Raw genomic sequence first — 17,827 nt, 5'->3', positions numbered from 1 at the left:
CAGTCAAAACAAAACAAAAAGAGAGGATCCCATTCAGTTTAGAAGCATGATTCAAAATGAAATCAGTCCAAGTATTTATAACAGCTCAACTCACTATCATACATACATATACATTCAGGGTTCAACATATTTGTACTCAAGACAAATTCCTATCACATGACTTATACTGGAAAATTTATCGTTGGAAGAGCATCATGAAACAGCCACGTACCGGTTCGAGACGCATACCACATAATTCAGAAAATGAAGAAGAAATCAAGGCATCCGATAATTAATCGAACCCTGGTTTACAATATGGCCAAGCTGCACATGATGAACCGAACCGGAAGTTTCTGCATACAAGTAGTAGTAAGTTATAAAAGAGAAAGAGGGAGGACAAAGCATGTAACTAACTCAACTCAACAATCTCTAACTAATTCCCTAACTGTCATAACGGTTTCTCTAACAACTTATAACAGTTTGCAACTAACTTTCTCTCCCTCTAAACTAACCTAACAGATTTTACTAACAGCCTCTAACAACCTCTAACCAATTTATATAACAGAACTAACAGAAAATTGGGAGAGATATAACTAACCTGAACTGAACCTTCAATCTCTATAAAAACTCAGAACCTCTCTTCCACGCATCCACTTCACAATTTCACCTTCATTCAGAGTTTTCAATCATCCATCTTCATCCACCCTCTATCAATCTTCTTCACAACCTAAACCTTCAATGTCTCTCTCACGATCCATCAATGGAGGACCTCTCGAATCTCTGAATTCACACTCTCATCAAACCTCCAAACATTCTTCAATCTTCAATTCACAGGGTCCTCTAATCATCTTCACGCAGCTTCTATCATCATCTGAGAATCATCATCATCTTTGAATCAATTACGCATCTACATCAATTATCCTCACCTCATTCTCTGCAAATAAAGATATTCATTGACACCATCGCGACACCGATTCAGAAGTGCAAAACGAAAATCAAAATAGAAGAGAAAGAATTCTCAGAACGAAAACAAAAAAAGAGGATCGGAAAAGAGCTCACCGTAACCGTTTCTTGGAGCTCCAATAATCAACATCGAATCTTCATCTTCTGGTACATTCCTTCTGCTACATCCATCAGCCTCGCGTCACCGTTCTCAACAATCTCAATCTTCAATCCACCACGACTTCAATCGGCATCGGATCATTCATCGCAACAATCTTCTATCTTACATCATCATCAGTCGATATCCAATCTTCAGTGCCACCACCCGATTCGTTTACGGTTTCAAAATGGAGATGAAGGTCAAAGTTGAGGTCGAGAAGATTGAGAGAAGAGGGGAGGTTCACGGTGGCATGAGAGAAGGGACGAACGGAGGAGAGAGTATCGCCGGAAAGTGTGAGGTAATCGCCGTCGCGCAAGGAAGGCTCCACCGCCGCGCAAAGAAGGCTCCACCGCCGCGAGTTTCGTTGAGGAAGAGAATGAGAAATCCTTCACGTAAGTTCAAAGGTCACATTTGACCTAATCCCCTTTTTTATTTTATTATATTATCAATTAATTATAATTATATTATCAGTTAATATGTTAATTAATCAGCATGTTTTAATACAATTAGCATAAAGTCTGGCTAATTAGATAACTTGATAAAATCTGAATGGATTGAAAATTCTGTTTATTGAAAATCTCCCATGGGCCAAACGAAAATGCTAATCTCACCTCCCCTGGCCTAGCTCCTGAATTCCCGATTCTGCATCCACACCCCCTAAGCCCAATCACACTTCCTTCCATTTTTGGTTGAACATGAAAACTGTAACAAAAAAATAAATCTGATGGGCCATATCTCTATGGGCTCTGCGCCTTTATTTGGGCTGCACTACTGATTTCAGTCTAAACCCCCTGACTCCATTATGTCATGTTAGATTTTAGTTTTCTCACATAGTTATTTTTTGCTATTATTTTTAGGTTCTAAAAACAATAAAATCATCAAAAATTGCGTTAGATTTTTAGGTGATTTTTGAGAGTTTAATTTTTAGTCTTTTAGAAATTCTCCACATAAATAACTCATAAAAATAGTAGTATTTTAGTGTAATTTTGCATTAATGCTTGAATTGTTTTGTGCTAGTTCCATGTTATTTTTGTATGATGTTTGTGTGATTTTATTGCTTGTATTTTTGGCCTTATTTTAGGCCTATTTTGTTAGAACCATTTTAGACTCCTTTTGTACATAAATAGGAATTAGAACAACTTAGATTAGAATTTAGAAATAGTTCCCCGTTGCATTCTTTTTCTTTTCAACTCTTTAAAATACTTAATAAAAGGAAGATGCGAATCACATTAAGAAAGTGATAGAGAAATGAGTGGGATTCATTCCCTAATCTGTTTCTCAATCGCTTAGTGGCATAGAAACGAGTGGGATTCATTCCCTAATCTGTTTCTCGGTCACTACTTAATGGGAGAGAAATGAGTGGGATTCATTCCCTAATCTGTTTCTCGAACATTACATAATGGGAGAGAAATGAGTGGGATTCATTCCCTAATCTGTTTCTCAAACATTACATAATGGGATAGAAGTGAGTGGGATTCATTCCCTAATCTGCTTCTCGATCATTATACGTTTTTGTGTGATTCGAATCGCAAAGTAAATTCCCTTAAAAAATACACAACCAAAAACACTTAAAACACCTAACAATGGTTCAAAACTAAAACAAAGTAGAGAAAGTGGTGAGTGGCCCGGTATTGGGAACTGTTCACCACTCATCTACGTTAAAAGACACAAATCAATCTCTTTTTCTTCCTTCTAAGGGCTTTGTTATTTCCGCTCGAACGCATCGTAGGCGATCCCTTATGCAAGAGCGCGAACGTTAACTCCGCCCAACTAAAAAACACAAAAACAAACAGAAAATCGTGAGCCGAGCTACGGTAACTCTGATTCCTGAAAAGGATACGTAGGCAGCGGGGTAGGGCCCGTGCGAGTACAATTCTTTATTTTCCCTACATTTTGCATTCATTCGCATGTAGACATAGACATAGTATACACCCTTTAGATAGAAACAAACATAGGTGGATACCATCGAGTACGATGGGCGTGAGGGGTGCTAATACCTTCCCCTCACGTAACCGACTCCCGTACCTAGATTCTCTGGTCGCAAGACCCTGTTCCTTCATTTGTTAGGTTATCTGATATCCCTTTCCCTTATGGGATAAATATATTGGTGGCGACTCTGTTCCTTTTTCGCGAGCGTGCGACAAAAGTCCAGGTACATTAATTTTCACAATTTTTCTTATAATAGTTATGCTACTTGATAAAACAAGACAACTATAAAATCTTATTTGTAGGGGTGATCAAAACCAAACCAACCCAATAGAAAACCGCAAACCAAACCAAACCAAACCGAAACCGCAAAAAACCGCATTTGGTTCGGATTAGTTTGGGTCAGTTTTTACAAAACTGCACGGTTCGGTTCGGTTTGCGGTTTGTATTTTGTAAACCGAACCAAACCGAATCAAACCGCACTATGTTACAACCTAAATTTTACTAACTCACATCCAACCCAAACTTAAACTTATTATACATTAGCATTATGATTACGAACAATTTTCTCATCCTTACACATATAATTTCAGTCCCGATCTTCTAAAATCTCTAATAACATTATCGCAACTTCTTTGCCACATACATCCTCCCTCTTCTTCTATAATCTCTACTCTCTTATATTCTTTCTTTTTCACCTTCTCATTTTTATATAAATGTTCCGTATTTCAGTTTCATTTTTATCGCATATCTTCTTCTCTAATCTCTTAACACTTTTTTTCTTTTTCACTTTCACTAATCTTTCGTCTCTTCTATTTTTTTGTTTCGTTATAATAATTTTTATATTGTTTTATGCTATTATTTTATGTTTAATATTCCACTTTTGTCTAATTTAATTTTTACATATTAAATGGAAAATTGTTGTCAAAATGTGACGCGTTTTGTTGTTATTTGATAGTGTATGAATGTATAATTACAAAATTATGTTATCATCTATATGTGTATGTATGGCTCAATAAAATATTTGTAAAAAACCGAACCGAACCAAACCGCATTAGTTTGGTTTGGTTTGGTTCGGATTTTTTTTAAAAGCCAACCGAACCAAACCAAACCGCACTGTTTTTTCTCTTGCGGTTCGGATGATTTTTTCCGTCAAAACCGCCCAAATCGCACCGCGAGCACCCCCACTTATTTGTTTTTCTATGTAGTGTCCGCAACAGCGAAACAGTACAGATTGCAGATACTTTGTTTTGAGGTTTTTGAAAGAAATCCTTCAAACGAATCAATTAGAGATTCCAATCACGATATGGATTTATAACTTAGGATAATTTCTTATAATTTATTACATTTAACTAAATCATGCATATTATGTTTTCGTTATGTAGTACTTTGATGACTTCTATGTTGCTTCTTACACGAAACTTAAGTTGGAAGAAATCAAAGAGGAATTGTGTCAATTTTATATTCAACGACTATTCATATAGGTATGAATACATTATTGTGTGAAAAGTTTTATGAATACATTACTGTGTGACGGATTTTGATAATGACTTTGTGTTTGAGTTTCTTTGGTGGATGTTGGTTCATTTTGCTTAATATTAATTGACGATGATGATGTTGTTATATGAATGAAGTGATGCTGGTAGTTTGATTTGATACTGGATTGATGACACATTACATTGGTGGATTGAGTTGCAAATCACATGAAATTATTGCTAATAATATTGTTGATGTTTCTGAATGACAATTTGTTTTCTTGGAAAATTTGAAGTATAGATGTTGTTGTGGGGTCTGTTTTGAAACTTTGCCGTGGTATAGAATTTTAGTGTTGTTTTCATATTGAGGAAATACTATTAGTGTAGAATTTTATATGAGGGGATTGGGTCGTTCTGTGTTGTTCTGTTCATACTTTGCAGGACCAGGACCGTGCGCTCGTCGGATTTTGAGAATTTTGGGCTTATATTCTGTTGATGATTTAGTTATATGTATTTGTTGTAAACATGTGAATTGAACTATATTAATGGTGTATATATATTTTATTTTGGATTATAATGGTATTATATTAGTATATAATGGTATTATATTGGTATATAATGGTATATAATGTCCTACCTATGGTTGAAAATATTTCAGGTCAAAAATAAATATAGGTTGAAAATATTACAGGTTGAAAATAAATATAAATTACAGGTCGAACTGGGAGGCATAAATTACAGGTTGCACTTTAAAATACTGCATTTAGCAATGACAACGCTTTCAAAAACGCTCTTAAAGGCCTACAAACGAAAGCTCTTTCTAATTAAAAGCGCTGCCTAAGATAAAAATAAGCATAAAAATAAAAAAAGCGCAACCTACGAGAGCGCTTTCTGGAAAAAACGCTGATATAGGGGATGCTACGAGAGCGCTTTTCTGGAAAAAGGGCTGCTATAGGGGATGCTACGAGATCGCTTTTCTGGAAAAGGCGTTGCTATAAGGGATGCTACGAGAGCGCTTTTCTGGAAAAAGCACTCTATAGGGGATGCTACGAGAGCGCTTTTGGCGTACCAAAAAGTGTTGTCTTTACCTACGGCAGCGTTGGCTATGGCACCGCTTTTAAGCGCTCTAAAAGCCCAAAAAAACGCTGTAAAAGCTGTTGTTTGGTAAAGAAGCTGGTAGAGGTCCCGGGGAACCGGTTCCTCCAAAATGGAACCCGGTTCCCATGTATGAAAAACTCAAAAAACTTATTTTTAAAGGTTTGGAAAGGTTTGTGATGTTTCATAAGGTTCATAGAAGATGTATGAATGTTTGAACACACTTGTTTATGCATTAAGAGACTTGTATGTCATGTACCTCATTTCTTTAGATTTAAGAGACTTGAATCTTGTTCTTTAATATACTTGATCCATTCCTTTTGCAATTGAAAGCTTGTCTTCATCAAAATAAAATTGTAGAAAGTTTGTCTTCACACAATCAACACTTTTTTTTTAGTTAATTCTACAAAGTTAATACTTTACAGAATAAACTAATAAAAAAATGTTGATCGAAGGGCTCCACGCATCAAACCAAATTCTAATAGTCACAAAATGAGATACGAATAATGGGCTGAAGAAAGCTCGTAAAACATTGATTAACGTAAATTGTTTTCTAACATAATTTGATTTTTCATATTATTACTTTCTAATTCAATTCGAAAGGTTATATATTAAATGAGGGTTTGGTAAAACAATTAAACCACGTACAATATAATAAACTCATATTCAAGGACATGTTGAATGAATAACATAATAGCTGCAATGTCCAAGTAATAATATTACCAATATAAAAAACAATGACATCAACATCAACATATATATACAAAAACAAATCATAAACTAACCTTAACATACATACATCACATTTATCAAACATATCTCAACAACTACATTTATCAAGATTCCTAACAAAAGCATCACCATAATTCAACAAAAATTTGTTATCAAAATCATAAGCTTAAACAACATAGAATTTTTATCATGAAAAACAAAATCATCAACATACAATTTTTATCAACAATAACATGCATTAAACATCATTCAACTTTTATAACCAAAAATGAAATCCTCAACAACATATAGAACTTTTATTATCAACATACCTTAAACAACATAAAACAAAGTTCAACAAAAACAAAATCATCAACAACATATAACATTTATCAACAACCATTACAATAAAAACACATAATTTGTGGCAGTTTTATTAGGTTGATTAACTAAACCGCCACAGTTTACTGAAAACTAAGTTGGTTTGTTAAAATAATTTTATATTGTTCATTTTATCAACAAAAACAAAATTATCAACATACAACTTTTATCAACAACAACATACCTTAAACAACATACAACTTTTACTAACAAAAATAAAATTATCAACAACATATAATTTTTATCAACCTTAAACAACATAGTTAAAGAATAATATTAACATATCCCAACAAAAACATAAAAAATATCACAACTCATAACATAAAAGATGTAAACGTCTAGGTACCTGAAATATGAAGAGTAAGTGAAAGAAATGAGTTTTGTGAGTTTGGTATGCAACCATTTATAGAGTAAGAATAAGGTGTTACATAGTGTTAGGATTTTGTTAAAGAGACAGTTAGTCTATATTGAAAGATCAAACTTTTGCTTAAATATAAGTTAAAATTTTTGACAGAGTTGAAAAAACGACCGTGATTAAATTTAGGTAAATTTCACAACGGTTGCTATTTTAGACCTTGGTGAAAAACATTTTAATTTTAATATAAATATAAAAATTAGGGTTAATAGTAGTTCAGCCCTCTGTAATATTAGCGAATTTTGCTTTTTCCCCCTCCCTACCTTTTGGCAACGGTTTTTTCAAAAAAATCGTTGCCAAAACCTGCCTTTGGCAACGGTAGGGGGGTAAACCGAAACACGCTCATATTACAGGGGGGTAAACTACTATTAACCCTAAAAATTATAAGTGACACGCCCATTTTGTAACAAAAAAAAAAGAAAATTGATGGTGTTGGAATTCGTAGCTTGTAAGTTTTAACATATTACTTAGGTTGGCTTAATAGCCGAGGTAGTAACATGTTCCGTTAGGTGTATTTTTTAGTAGTGTCGACAGATCAGAATCCACAAGAGAATACCAATAAACTAAATACCAAAATTAAATCCAGATTCAAGACAAAACACTTAAGCCATTATAGATTAATGTAAAATATAAGATTCTGAAGTCAGTTAAAGAAAGTGCACGAGTTTTTATATAATCTACTCCAGAAACCATTTATAGACTAAAAGTACTCTTCTCCATTTTTTAACGGTTGTTAAAACACAGTTAGAAATGTCATCATTACAGTTCCATCTTGAGTGAGTGAGGCTTGAGATGGTTCCAACATATCTAAATTATTTGTTGTTGTATATCATATTGAATTCTTATATTCAAAGGATTTTTTTATAAGTAAGAAACTTGAATTAAAAGGGTATAAGGAATACTCAAATCCACACAAGAGTCATTTTACAAACTACAAAGGCATGAAAGGGTACTATTGTACCAATCATTTAAAGAGGGCTTACCCTACAAAATATACCTACACCCTAAAAATATGTTTGATTTTCTACAATTTTTCACAAATTTCCCATTTTAAAGAATAGAGTTCCTCTCTAACCAAATATTTCAGCAAGCAAAAAGCTAAAATACATAAGAAAATTTTAGAAAAAAATTTTGAGAGAAAATTTGATTTTCTACAATTTTATGTTCTAACCATGCTGAAAACATAAGTATTTATTGTGAAGATGAGTAAAACATACAAGAAGGGGGTTGAATTGTATATCTGGTAAACTTTTACTTCTTAAAAACAACAATTTTTGAATTTGACGAAGTTCAGATTCTCAGAAATTAAAGTGCTTCTTAAAAACATACACAAGAAAGAGGAGATTGAATCGTGTGTTTGGTAAAAAATTTCTTCTTAAAGAAAGCAGCTTCTGAATCTGACCAAGTTCAGATCTCAGCAAGAGAATAATTAAAGTACATAAGCAATGAGTAAATCACACACAGAAATTATCCTGGTTCCTCTATAACGAGAGTAGTCTAGTCTATTCCCATTGTCACACAATGGCTTTTCACTATAATCAGAACTTAATTACAACTTACTTAGACACATCTGCCCAAGACTTCCTTCTTAATAACACCAGAAAGAGACATTCTTGCCTAAACACACCAGTTTCGGGATTTCTTGCTCAATCAACCCAAAAAGAGATGTCTTTGCCTAAACTCACAACTCATAACTTCCTTGCTCGACAAAATTATAAAGATACTTCCTTGTCTAAAATCACAGTTAAGGACTTCCTTGCTCAATCAAACTAGAAAGAGACTTCCTTGCTCAAACACACTATCTGAGACTTCCTTGCTCAAACACACTGTTTGAGACTTTTAAAATTTCTAAGAAAATTATTTAGGATTACAACAAGATGCACCTGATATACAATTAGAAGCACAAAGAATACATCATAGGCAATGACCTTGTTACTTGAGATTTCTAAGATATTAAAGTTTAAAAGAATCTCAAGTCTATATGCAATGCAACAACTATATACTAAAGCTTAGAGAGCGAAATAGTTCTTGTGCTATCTTGTTGAATGTCTCCTTGTTTTTATGTTTGAATCTTTAGCTCCTTATATAGAGAGAACAAAAGAGACATTGGAAGCTTGCTTGCATGAGTATCTTTGTTGAAGAAGCGGTTTCCAAGAGAGAGACGTTGCAGTAGGTACGATTAGGATTTTCATCTTCTGAATAACCTATTTATCCATTGTGTCCTTCTCAAGTAAGATGTTCATAGGCATGATGGAGTAGACTGAAGAAATCGTTTTACACAACCTTGAGTCTTGCGCTAAAACCACCTCTAGTTTAATTTCTCCATAATTCTGGCAGTTGATAAGATGGTACTGCTTTTCTACAGAGTACGGACCAAAAGGCATTGTACTATGTTTCCAATTTATCAGTGGCTGAGTCAATATGGCGCTGAGGTTCTATTTGAAAATCAGATTCTAATTCATTAGAATCTGAATTATGTGTTTCTTCTTTACAAGCTATTTAACTGGGTCAGAAACTAGTTAATTACTAGTTTAATGATCCTACACACTTAAACAAATGTTAGTATATCCTATTGATCTTTAAGTACTTTGTTATCATCAAAACTCAAGGAGTATGAACATATTTTATTCCAACGTATTGTTTTAGTCACTACTACAAATAACATTTCTTGACAAAGCTTTCAACTCGACCAGAAAAAAACTGAGGTATTATGCCAAGTCACACCATGTTTCATTTTTTTAATAAAAATAATAATAATATATTCCTTCGTTTTTAATAAAAACTAAGAGAAAAATAAACCAGGACAAACTTCGAATCCCAACTATTGTAGTTTATGTTTTTATTTACTTACAAATGAATACAAAATGATATATCTCTTCGGTTTCCTTAAAAACTGAGGGATAACATAATCATATTTTACTATAAAAGCACTCGTTAAACATATTTTACCCTAAGCCTAACATATTCGTTGCTGCCCCAAACTAGTACACATCATTTTTTTTGGATGGATTGCAAGACAGAACAAATCTTCAATGTTCTTCTATGCTTGAATAAAACATTTTTATGCATTTACAATCTATCTCATATAATGGTTTTGATGTTGTATTTCTGGAACAACTCTCTGTTAAATAATGTAGGAAAAGTTTCCTATGATAAATTGCAAGTGGAGAAAATCATTCATGCTTCAAGGTTAAATAAAGAAGGTTGTTCAACCTTTGAAAAGATAAATGCAACAAAATCTGAAATTGCAGCGATGATGATGAATCTGATTTTTTTTTTTAATATTCTGTGTAAATAATATAATGTTTAAAATAATAGATATTATTCACCTTGATTTTATTCTAAAACCGAAGGGATTACTTATTTTATTTTTCTATTTTAAATAGAAAAAAATATTTCTCCTCGATATTTTTAACAACCGAGGGAGTATGTTACACAGACGAATCTCTACCATGCATTCTTAAAGGAATAACATTCAAGATATTGCCAAGACATAAATCCATAACAAACTATCTATATCCACCACTATATATCTTTCTTATTAAAGTAGTTGCCTTGTTAACATTTTCTCAAGATAATAACATTTTGGAACTTAAAAAAGTTTGGAAAAGTTTTCAATGATGGATTGCAATTGTAGAAAAAAAAACATTTACAATGTTTTGAACTGATATTTCCTTACTAGGAGAAGATAGCTCTTTAAAAGTTGATTGTATTCAGTCCATAGAACTTTAAAATAAGGAGCACAAAATATGTCCAACACGGTAAAATTGCAAAGATGTGTTGTTCTCCAAGAACAACAACTACTACGATAACATTGCATTTGTTATAATAATATAATTTAGTCCATTGAGAATATTGATCACCATCCTTAAATAAATATGTGTCATCAATTTCCTGAGTATAAACGCTCAAGACACTTCCATTAGTGATATGCGTGAAACCTAACAGACATCATTATAAAAGCATTCTGAATATCAATAATTTTTAATGAAACATATAACATGAAAATTTTGAAGCATAAAAACTTGGTAAAATTGTCTGCGATGGATTGCAAGAGCTGAAAATAAATTGTGTTTAAAGTTTGTGTTCTTCAATAATCAATTTTTTTTACGGTGTTCTTCAATAATCATATATTCATTCATTTAACTTACCATTTTCTTGGTTTACATCAGAAACAAATAAATGTAAAAGGGATCTGGAATATATTGCATCTAATATTTTATCTTCCACGACATTTGAATGAAACGAGGATCCAACATCTAATCTTCACCAACAGTGATGACGATGAATCGGATTATATATATATATATATATATATATATATATATATATATATATATATATATATATATATATATATATATATATATATATATATAAATAATTTGTATAAATAATGTAATATTATGGGTAAGAAATTAGTTTATAAATATTTTGTAGTTTGTAACGAATTAAAAAAATATCAATCTTACTTTTCGGTGTTATTGATAAACCAAGAGGTTTGATGTGCTAGTTTTGAAAAATGTTAAAAATGGAGAAGTTGGGGTTCGAACCCATATGCATAAGCATTTTCTCCCCGGTGTTTTAAAAACTGAGAGGTAAAATTGATACTTTTTATGACTTACTTCGTTACCTCACTTCTTTAACCGAAGTAAAATGCATTTCGCGTCCGAAATGAAATGTGTTTTTTTGTGGTAGTGGGTGTCCAATTTCGATTTATATTTGGAAGAAAATTTTGTTATGGGCCGAAATGGAGTGGGTTGAGGTGGAAAATTGCTGCCAACATTTTAGTCAATTTTCTGCACAATTGCTTGGGAAGGTAGCTCATCACTGAGAAGGTGTGATTTGGCTGACAACATTTTAGTCAATTTTGCTATATTGCATAATGGAGATTCTGTAGATGTTGAGATGTTGTGTTTAATATTAAGATGATGTCTTGGTTGTCGTTGATGATATATTCTAGCAATAGAAATCTTTGTACATTTTATGATTTGTATAAGTTCCCTATCCGTTTTGTTGAATAGTCCATATTGAACAAGAAGAATAATAGCAATTTATGAATTAGCCATCACTAAGTTAAAGTCTACATGCATGATTCCCTTTAAACCAATCTACCTTAATGAGAATTAAATTACAATTGGAGAAAATTAGTATCCTAGTTAGTCCGGTCATGGACGCAATTTCATTTTTGAAAATTCTACTACACATGCCACTTGTTTTTTAACAAAATTTTTATGTCAAATGTTCCTATAAATACATCACTAAAGTCCCATCATTTTTCATCAAACAACAATTAGCCTTTCACAAATAAATTGTAATAACTAAAATGAGTTCATTTTCAGTGTGTGTCTTGGGGTTAATATTTCTTGTGGGGAGTCAAGTTGCATATGCACAAGACTCGTCAACAGACTACGTGAACGCCCACAACGCGGCAAGGTCGCAGGTTGGTGTTCGGAATATTGTTTGGGACAACACGGTCGCTGCTTTTGCCCAAAATTATGCTAATCAACGTAAAGATTGTCAACTGATCCACTCCGGTGGTGGTGGTCGTTACGGGGAGAATATCGCGGTGAGCTCGGGTGGCATGAGCGGTACAGACGCTGTGAAGTTGTGGGTTAATGAGAAATCTGACTATAATTATAATAGCAACTCATGTGCTAGTGGTAAAGTGTGTGGCCATTATACTCAAGTTGTTTGGAGAAACTCGGTTCGTCTTGGATGTGCCAAAGTGAAATGTAATAATGGAGGAACTTTCATTACTTGCAACTATGATCCACCTGGTAACTATGTTGGCCAAAAGCCATACTAAGTGCATGATTCATATCATCATATGTTATAGAAGCCAAGCCATATATAACATGAATAAATAAATAATACAAGAAAATAAGTATGTAATGAGTTTCTGACTCATTATTTTAAATACGATGATAGTTCTCTAATAATAAAATGATGTTTATGTGAGTTAATCTTATGTATAAGTATAACTTGCAAGTTAATTATTACCATAAGTTTAAGAATTGTGGTATTTTATATATGAAATCTCTCCAGTATTCTCTCTAATGCTTCCTCTTTCTCAATTGAGAAGATTATGGAATAAATAAATTTAGTATTTTGTATACCACTATTTTATTTTTGAAAATAGAATTTACTTGGAAAAACTTAATTTTTAAAATTTATAGATTAAATTACTTTAACTTAGAGGATATATATATATATATATATATATATATATATATATATATATATATATATATATATATATAATTTTCTTACGTAAAAGATACAACCATAACACTTGAATTTTCACACAATCAATCACTATTTTTTATTATTTAAAAAATAAATAAATAATTTTCTTTCTCCTCCTTTTCACAACCACCCCATAAATTCAATTAAAAAAAATTAAATTATAAATAAATTAAAGAATTTCTCTCTTCTTATTGGATATTTCTAAGAATATATATATATATATATATATATATATATATATATATTGAAGTGTGTTTCCATACAAGTATTTCTCCACTAACCGTCGCTAACAATGGTTTTCCAAATGTTGCAAATTCATGTGTCACGAGTCTATTTTGCGATAGTTGCAAAAACTGTTTCCTTAACCATGTAAAATATTGCGAAGTTTATAAAACTTCCTTTAAAATATAGTTTCGACAATTGTAACCATCATTAGTTTTATCTGACTTTTTTTTTTTGTGAAGGTTTTTGTGGTGGTTGTTAACCGTTCCAAATGTGAAAGTGCAACTATTCATAACTTCACAATTTATTTTGTATAAAACTTTGGATTATGAGAGTGTACTCATCTCAAACTCTCAAATATGAATATTGTTAGGAACAAACAATTCTCATGCTTGGCCAAGTTCATATAGGAGTTTACTTTGACTTTAAACAGAGCCCTTATGTAAACAGTAGAATTGATCCTCTTAGATTATTATGTCATAAGGTCGAATGTCAAGATTTTAAAAAATATATATTTTGTAATAGTTTAGCTAAATTTTAATTTTAATAATTTTAACAACTATTTAATTCTGAATTAAAAAATTGATTTTTTTTCATATTTTTTATTTAATATCTTATTAAAAGACTTTAATAAACGAAAATCAATTAATTATATACTAGCATAAAATCATTATCATTTAAAACATTATCCATTAACAAGATAAAAATTTGAATATCAAATTTAAATGAAGTTACTAATACATACTTAATAGGTTGCAAGTTGATGACTATATCGAAGTAATAGAAAGAGTTATTGTCCTTAAAGATCAAGGATCAAGTTCTGTTATCTATCGTTTCTAGGTTTATATAAGGCTTTGAGAAAATTACATTACGCCAAAAAAGACCTTAGACAGGCTGCTGTAGGTAAAGACAGCGCTCTTTTTGAAGGTAAAAGCGCTGCTAAATACCCCTTTCAGGCAACCCCTTTTACTTTGAAAGCGCTGCTTGTTCTTTTTTTTAAAGCGCTGCTAAAGGCCCCCTTTAGCCAGCGTTATTACTTTAAAAGCGCTGCTAAATGCCCCCTTTAGCCAACGCTTTTACTTTGAAAGCGCTGCTAAATGTCCCTTTTATCCAGCGCTTTTACTTTTAAAGCGATGCTAAAGGACCCCTTTAGCCAGCGCTTTTCTGAAACAAAATTTAAAACATGCCTCTTTACGTAGCTCTTTTACTGTAAAAGCGCTGTCTAAAGCCCCCTTTAGGCAGCCCCTTTTCAAAGTGCTGTCTAATGTCCACGAAATTTTTTATATGATATTTTTTTTAAAAAAACGCTTTTTGAAATATACAATTTTATATGCACAGATTTAACCATATTTGCACCAGGTTTTCATCACATTTCGCACTTGTATATACCATTACAAATTTCACCAAATTTTCACATAAAAATAAAAATAAAAAAGACCAACTAGAATAATGTATAGATGATCTGGAATCTTCCAGAAGACTTAATCAAAACATATGGGAAAACAAAATCAACACTCTTATGATGGTAATACATACAGTGGACAGCAAAAACACACTTTTAAAAATAAACTCATTTCTAATAATTGGTCATTAAAATTTGCATACTAGTGAAGTTAAAAATTAAAACACAGGCAATCAAACAAGTTAAGGAAACAAAATTAATTGAATGAAATTCTTCTATTAAGAACAAATCCAATAAAAGAAGACACAAATTCATAAACATGTAAAATTAGTGCTAGATTCATATTTAAGAAGTCTGCATCTTAAGCTCATTGTATAAATGAGTTTTTCCCCCTAGTTTACTCTGCCTATTTATTCAATTTGCATTACATTACATGGCTTTTCAGGCTCAAATTCACGAGGGCAAAGAGCCAGCTCAGTTTTTCTCAATACTCAAGAGGTTAATCGTATTCAAGGTATGTACTCACTATGATCTCATAAAAAGAAATCAAGAGTAAAAGGAATGGAGTATTAAAAAGAAAAGCACATGATAACTCACAACTCACAAGCACGAATGTCAAGTTAAACCGCACACAAATACTAGCAAAATAAACTATTCTCTAAGTTATTGGTAAAATAAATTATCTCAGTGTTCAAGCTCTTCTCATGAGACTCACCAAGATTTAGGACATACAATCCCCTCAATAAAATTTCACTCTGCATCATGAGGTATCCAGTTAAAGAACTGAAGTACATATGATTCTGTTACTCATCTCGTTTTAGTGTCACTAATATTAATAAGTACAATTGCATTTGAACATAATAACCTACTGTAGTTCCATAACATTCAGTAAAACAAAAAGCATCATGTTTGCAAGCCATATAAAAGTACAGTTTGATGCTATTACATATAAAAGTACAGTTTGATGCTCTCTAGATCACCTCCAAATCTGAAAATATATAGAAATGAAACGAAAACAATGGAACGATACAAGAAAATAAAACCCCAGCAAACAACGAATTGATAATGGAATTTAACATAACCGCCAACGATTGAAACATTCACTAAAACTTATCTACTATTCAGTCAAATTTCTCACAAGAAGGCATTTAAGATTAAAACTATACATGAAATTGAAATGCTATAAGAAAGCTCCAAGTCAAGTCTAAAAGAGTGTACACTCAGTTTTCCAGATTTAGATGCATAGAAGGATTAGATTCAGAGCTTTTCTTATATTGTCTTTTCATTCTTTTGAAGATTGTACGACATTTTTCTTATTTCCATATTACAAGCACAGCACGGCATATTTAATAGTTTTACTCCCCGCTATTAATCCAAGACAGTTCCCAGTACACAATAAAACAAGATATACATATTTGAATACATATACAGTTCATAATAAAACTAAGATAGATTTGAATACACAAAACAAGATATTTCAAAAAATTTGCACCTAGTAGTTCAGTTGGAAATGCTGCAGGTATGACTTGATGGGTTAATGGTGAATCTACAGGAAATGCACTTTGTAACGCCCGTTTTTAGTTTGCGTGATTTATTTAATTATGACGTGTTATGATATGTGTTTTGTTTTACTAATTATGTGTTAATTAAGTGCTTATGCGATATTGGCATTATTTATGGGATTTTATCGTAAATAATATAAGTTAATTAATTAGGAGAGTTTTTGGGCTTAAGGCAGCATTAGTAAGTGTAGGGTGTGATTTAAGGCCCATTAGTAATGAGAAAGATAGTAAGTTAAACAAAACAAGGGTTTTAGGAGTTTTAGACTTAGAAGCTCATTTTGACAAAGTTGTGAAAGAAGAGAAGAGAAGAGTGGAGAGAAAGAGGGGAATCTCAATATTGAAGCTAGAGTTGTCTTCAATCCAAAATTTAAGGTAAGGGTGAGATTCTTTCATGCTAAAGGGATGTATGATGATGTTTAGGGTGGGATTTGATTGTATGTTTGCATCCATGAAAGTTGTGTGTAGAGATGTTAGGGTTTATGAACAAAATGCATGAATCTATGATTTGGAATGTGTTTATTTGATATGTAGTGATGAATAATGATAGATTTCGTGCTTATGCCTGGTTAATTGATGTATGGAATGAGTTATGGGTGAAGGGAGGGGGATTATGCAGGTCGGATACTGTTACTGAATTTCTACAAAATTGCGCCTCCGCTAAGCGGAGCTAGTCCCCTAAGCGGACCTTGTTTTGCTATTCGCTTCTGTCGCGAGTCGCTAGTACTCCACTAAGCGGACCTTGTGTGTATTTCGCTTCTGGACCCCTTCGCTAAGCGGACCCTGTGTTCTAAAAATTGTTCCAACTTTGAAATGATGTAACTTTTGAACCGTAACTCATTTTCAAGTGCCGTTTGGACCTATGTGAAGCCCTAATTGATGTTTTTCCATTGAATATGCTTAGTATAATTTTGAAGACTCTTGGAATCTTTCTTGAATTGGATTTTGTTGACATTGGAATTCGGAATTGACTATGTCGTTTAAGTTGATCATGTCGTTTACGTGGAATATGTTGTTCAAGTCGGTTACGTTGTTAAGTGTGATTGTGAATGTGCATCATTGAGTCACATTCATTGCATTGTTTGAGACGACCCTCGTGGCAAATGTTTGAGACGACCCTTGTGGCAAATGTTTGAGATGGCGCAATGGCAATTGTTTGAGACGGGAGTTTCACTCCAATGGTACCACATGCATTTGCATTGTTCGAGTTGCATAAGTAAAGTCGTATGACGATTCATAATTGAATGTTTGTGTGTGCATAACGTGAATGTTATCTTGTGTCGATTTGATGGTTGTTTCGTTGATCATATG

The 17,827-nt window shown here is 32.5% G+C and overlaps 1 protein-coding gene across 1 annotated transcript; it reads left to right on the top strand.

Annotated features, from left to right (window-relative positions):
* The first annotated feature begins 12,364 nt into the window (after window positions 1-12,364).
* On the top strand, window positions 12,365-13,151 carry LOC131624728 (pathogenesis-related protein 1-like). The gene has a single exon (XM_058895651.1). The coding sequence runs from the start codon at window positions 12,411-12,413 to the stop codon at window positions 12,891-12,893; it is 483 nt and encodes a 160-aa protein (XP_058751634.1). The 5' UTR covers window positions 12,365-12,410; the 3' UTR covers window positions 12,894-13,151.
* Window positions 13,152-17,827: the final 4,676 nt, after the last annotated feature.

The sequence above is a fragment of the Vicia villosa genome, linkage group LG1 (genome assembly GCF_029867415.1).
Source record: "Vicia villosa cultivar HV-30 ecotype Madison, WI linkage group LG1, Vvil1.0, whole genome shotgun sequence".
NCBI classification, from domain to species: Eukaryota; Viridiplantae; Streptophyta; class Magnoliopsida; order Fabales; family Fabaceae; genus Vicia; species Vicia villosa.
This window is presented reverse-complemented; position numbering and strand designations above follow the sequence as displayed.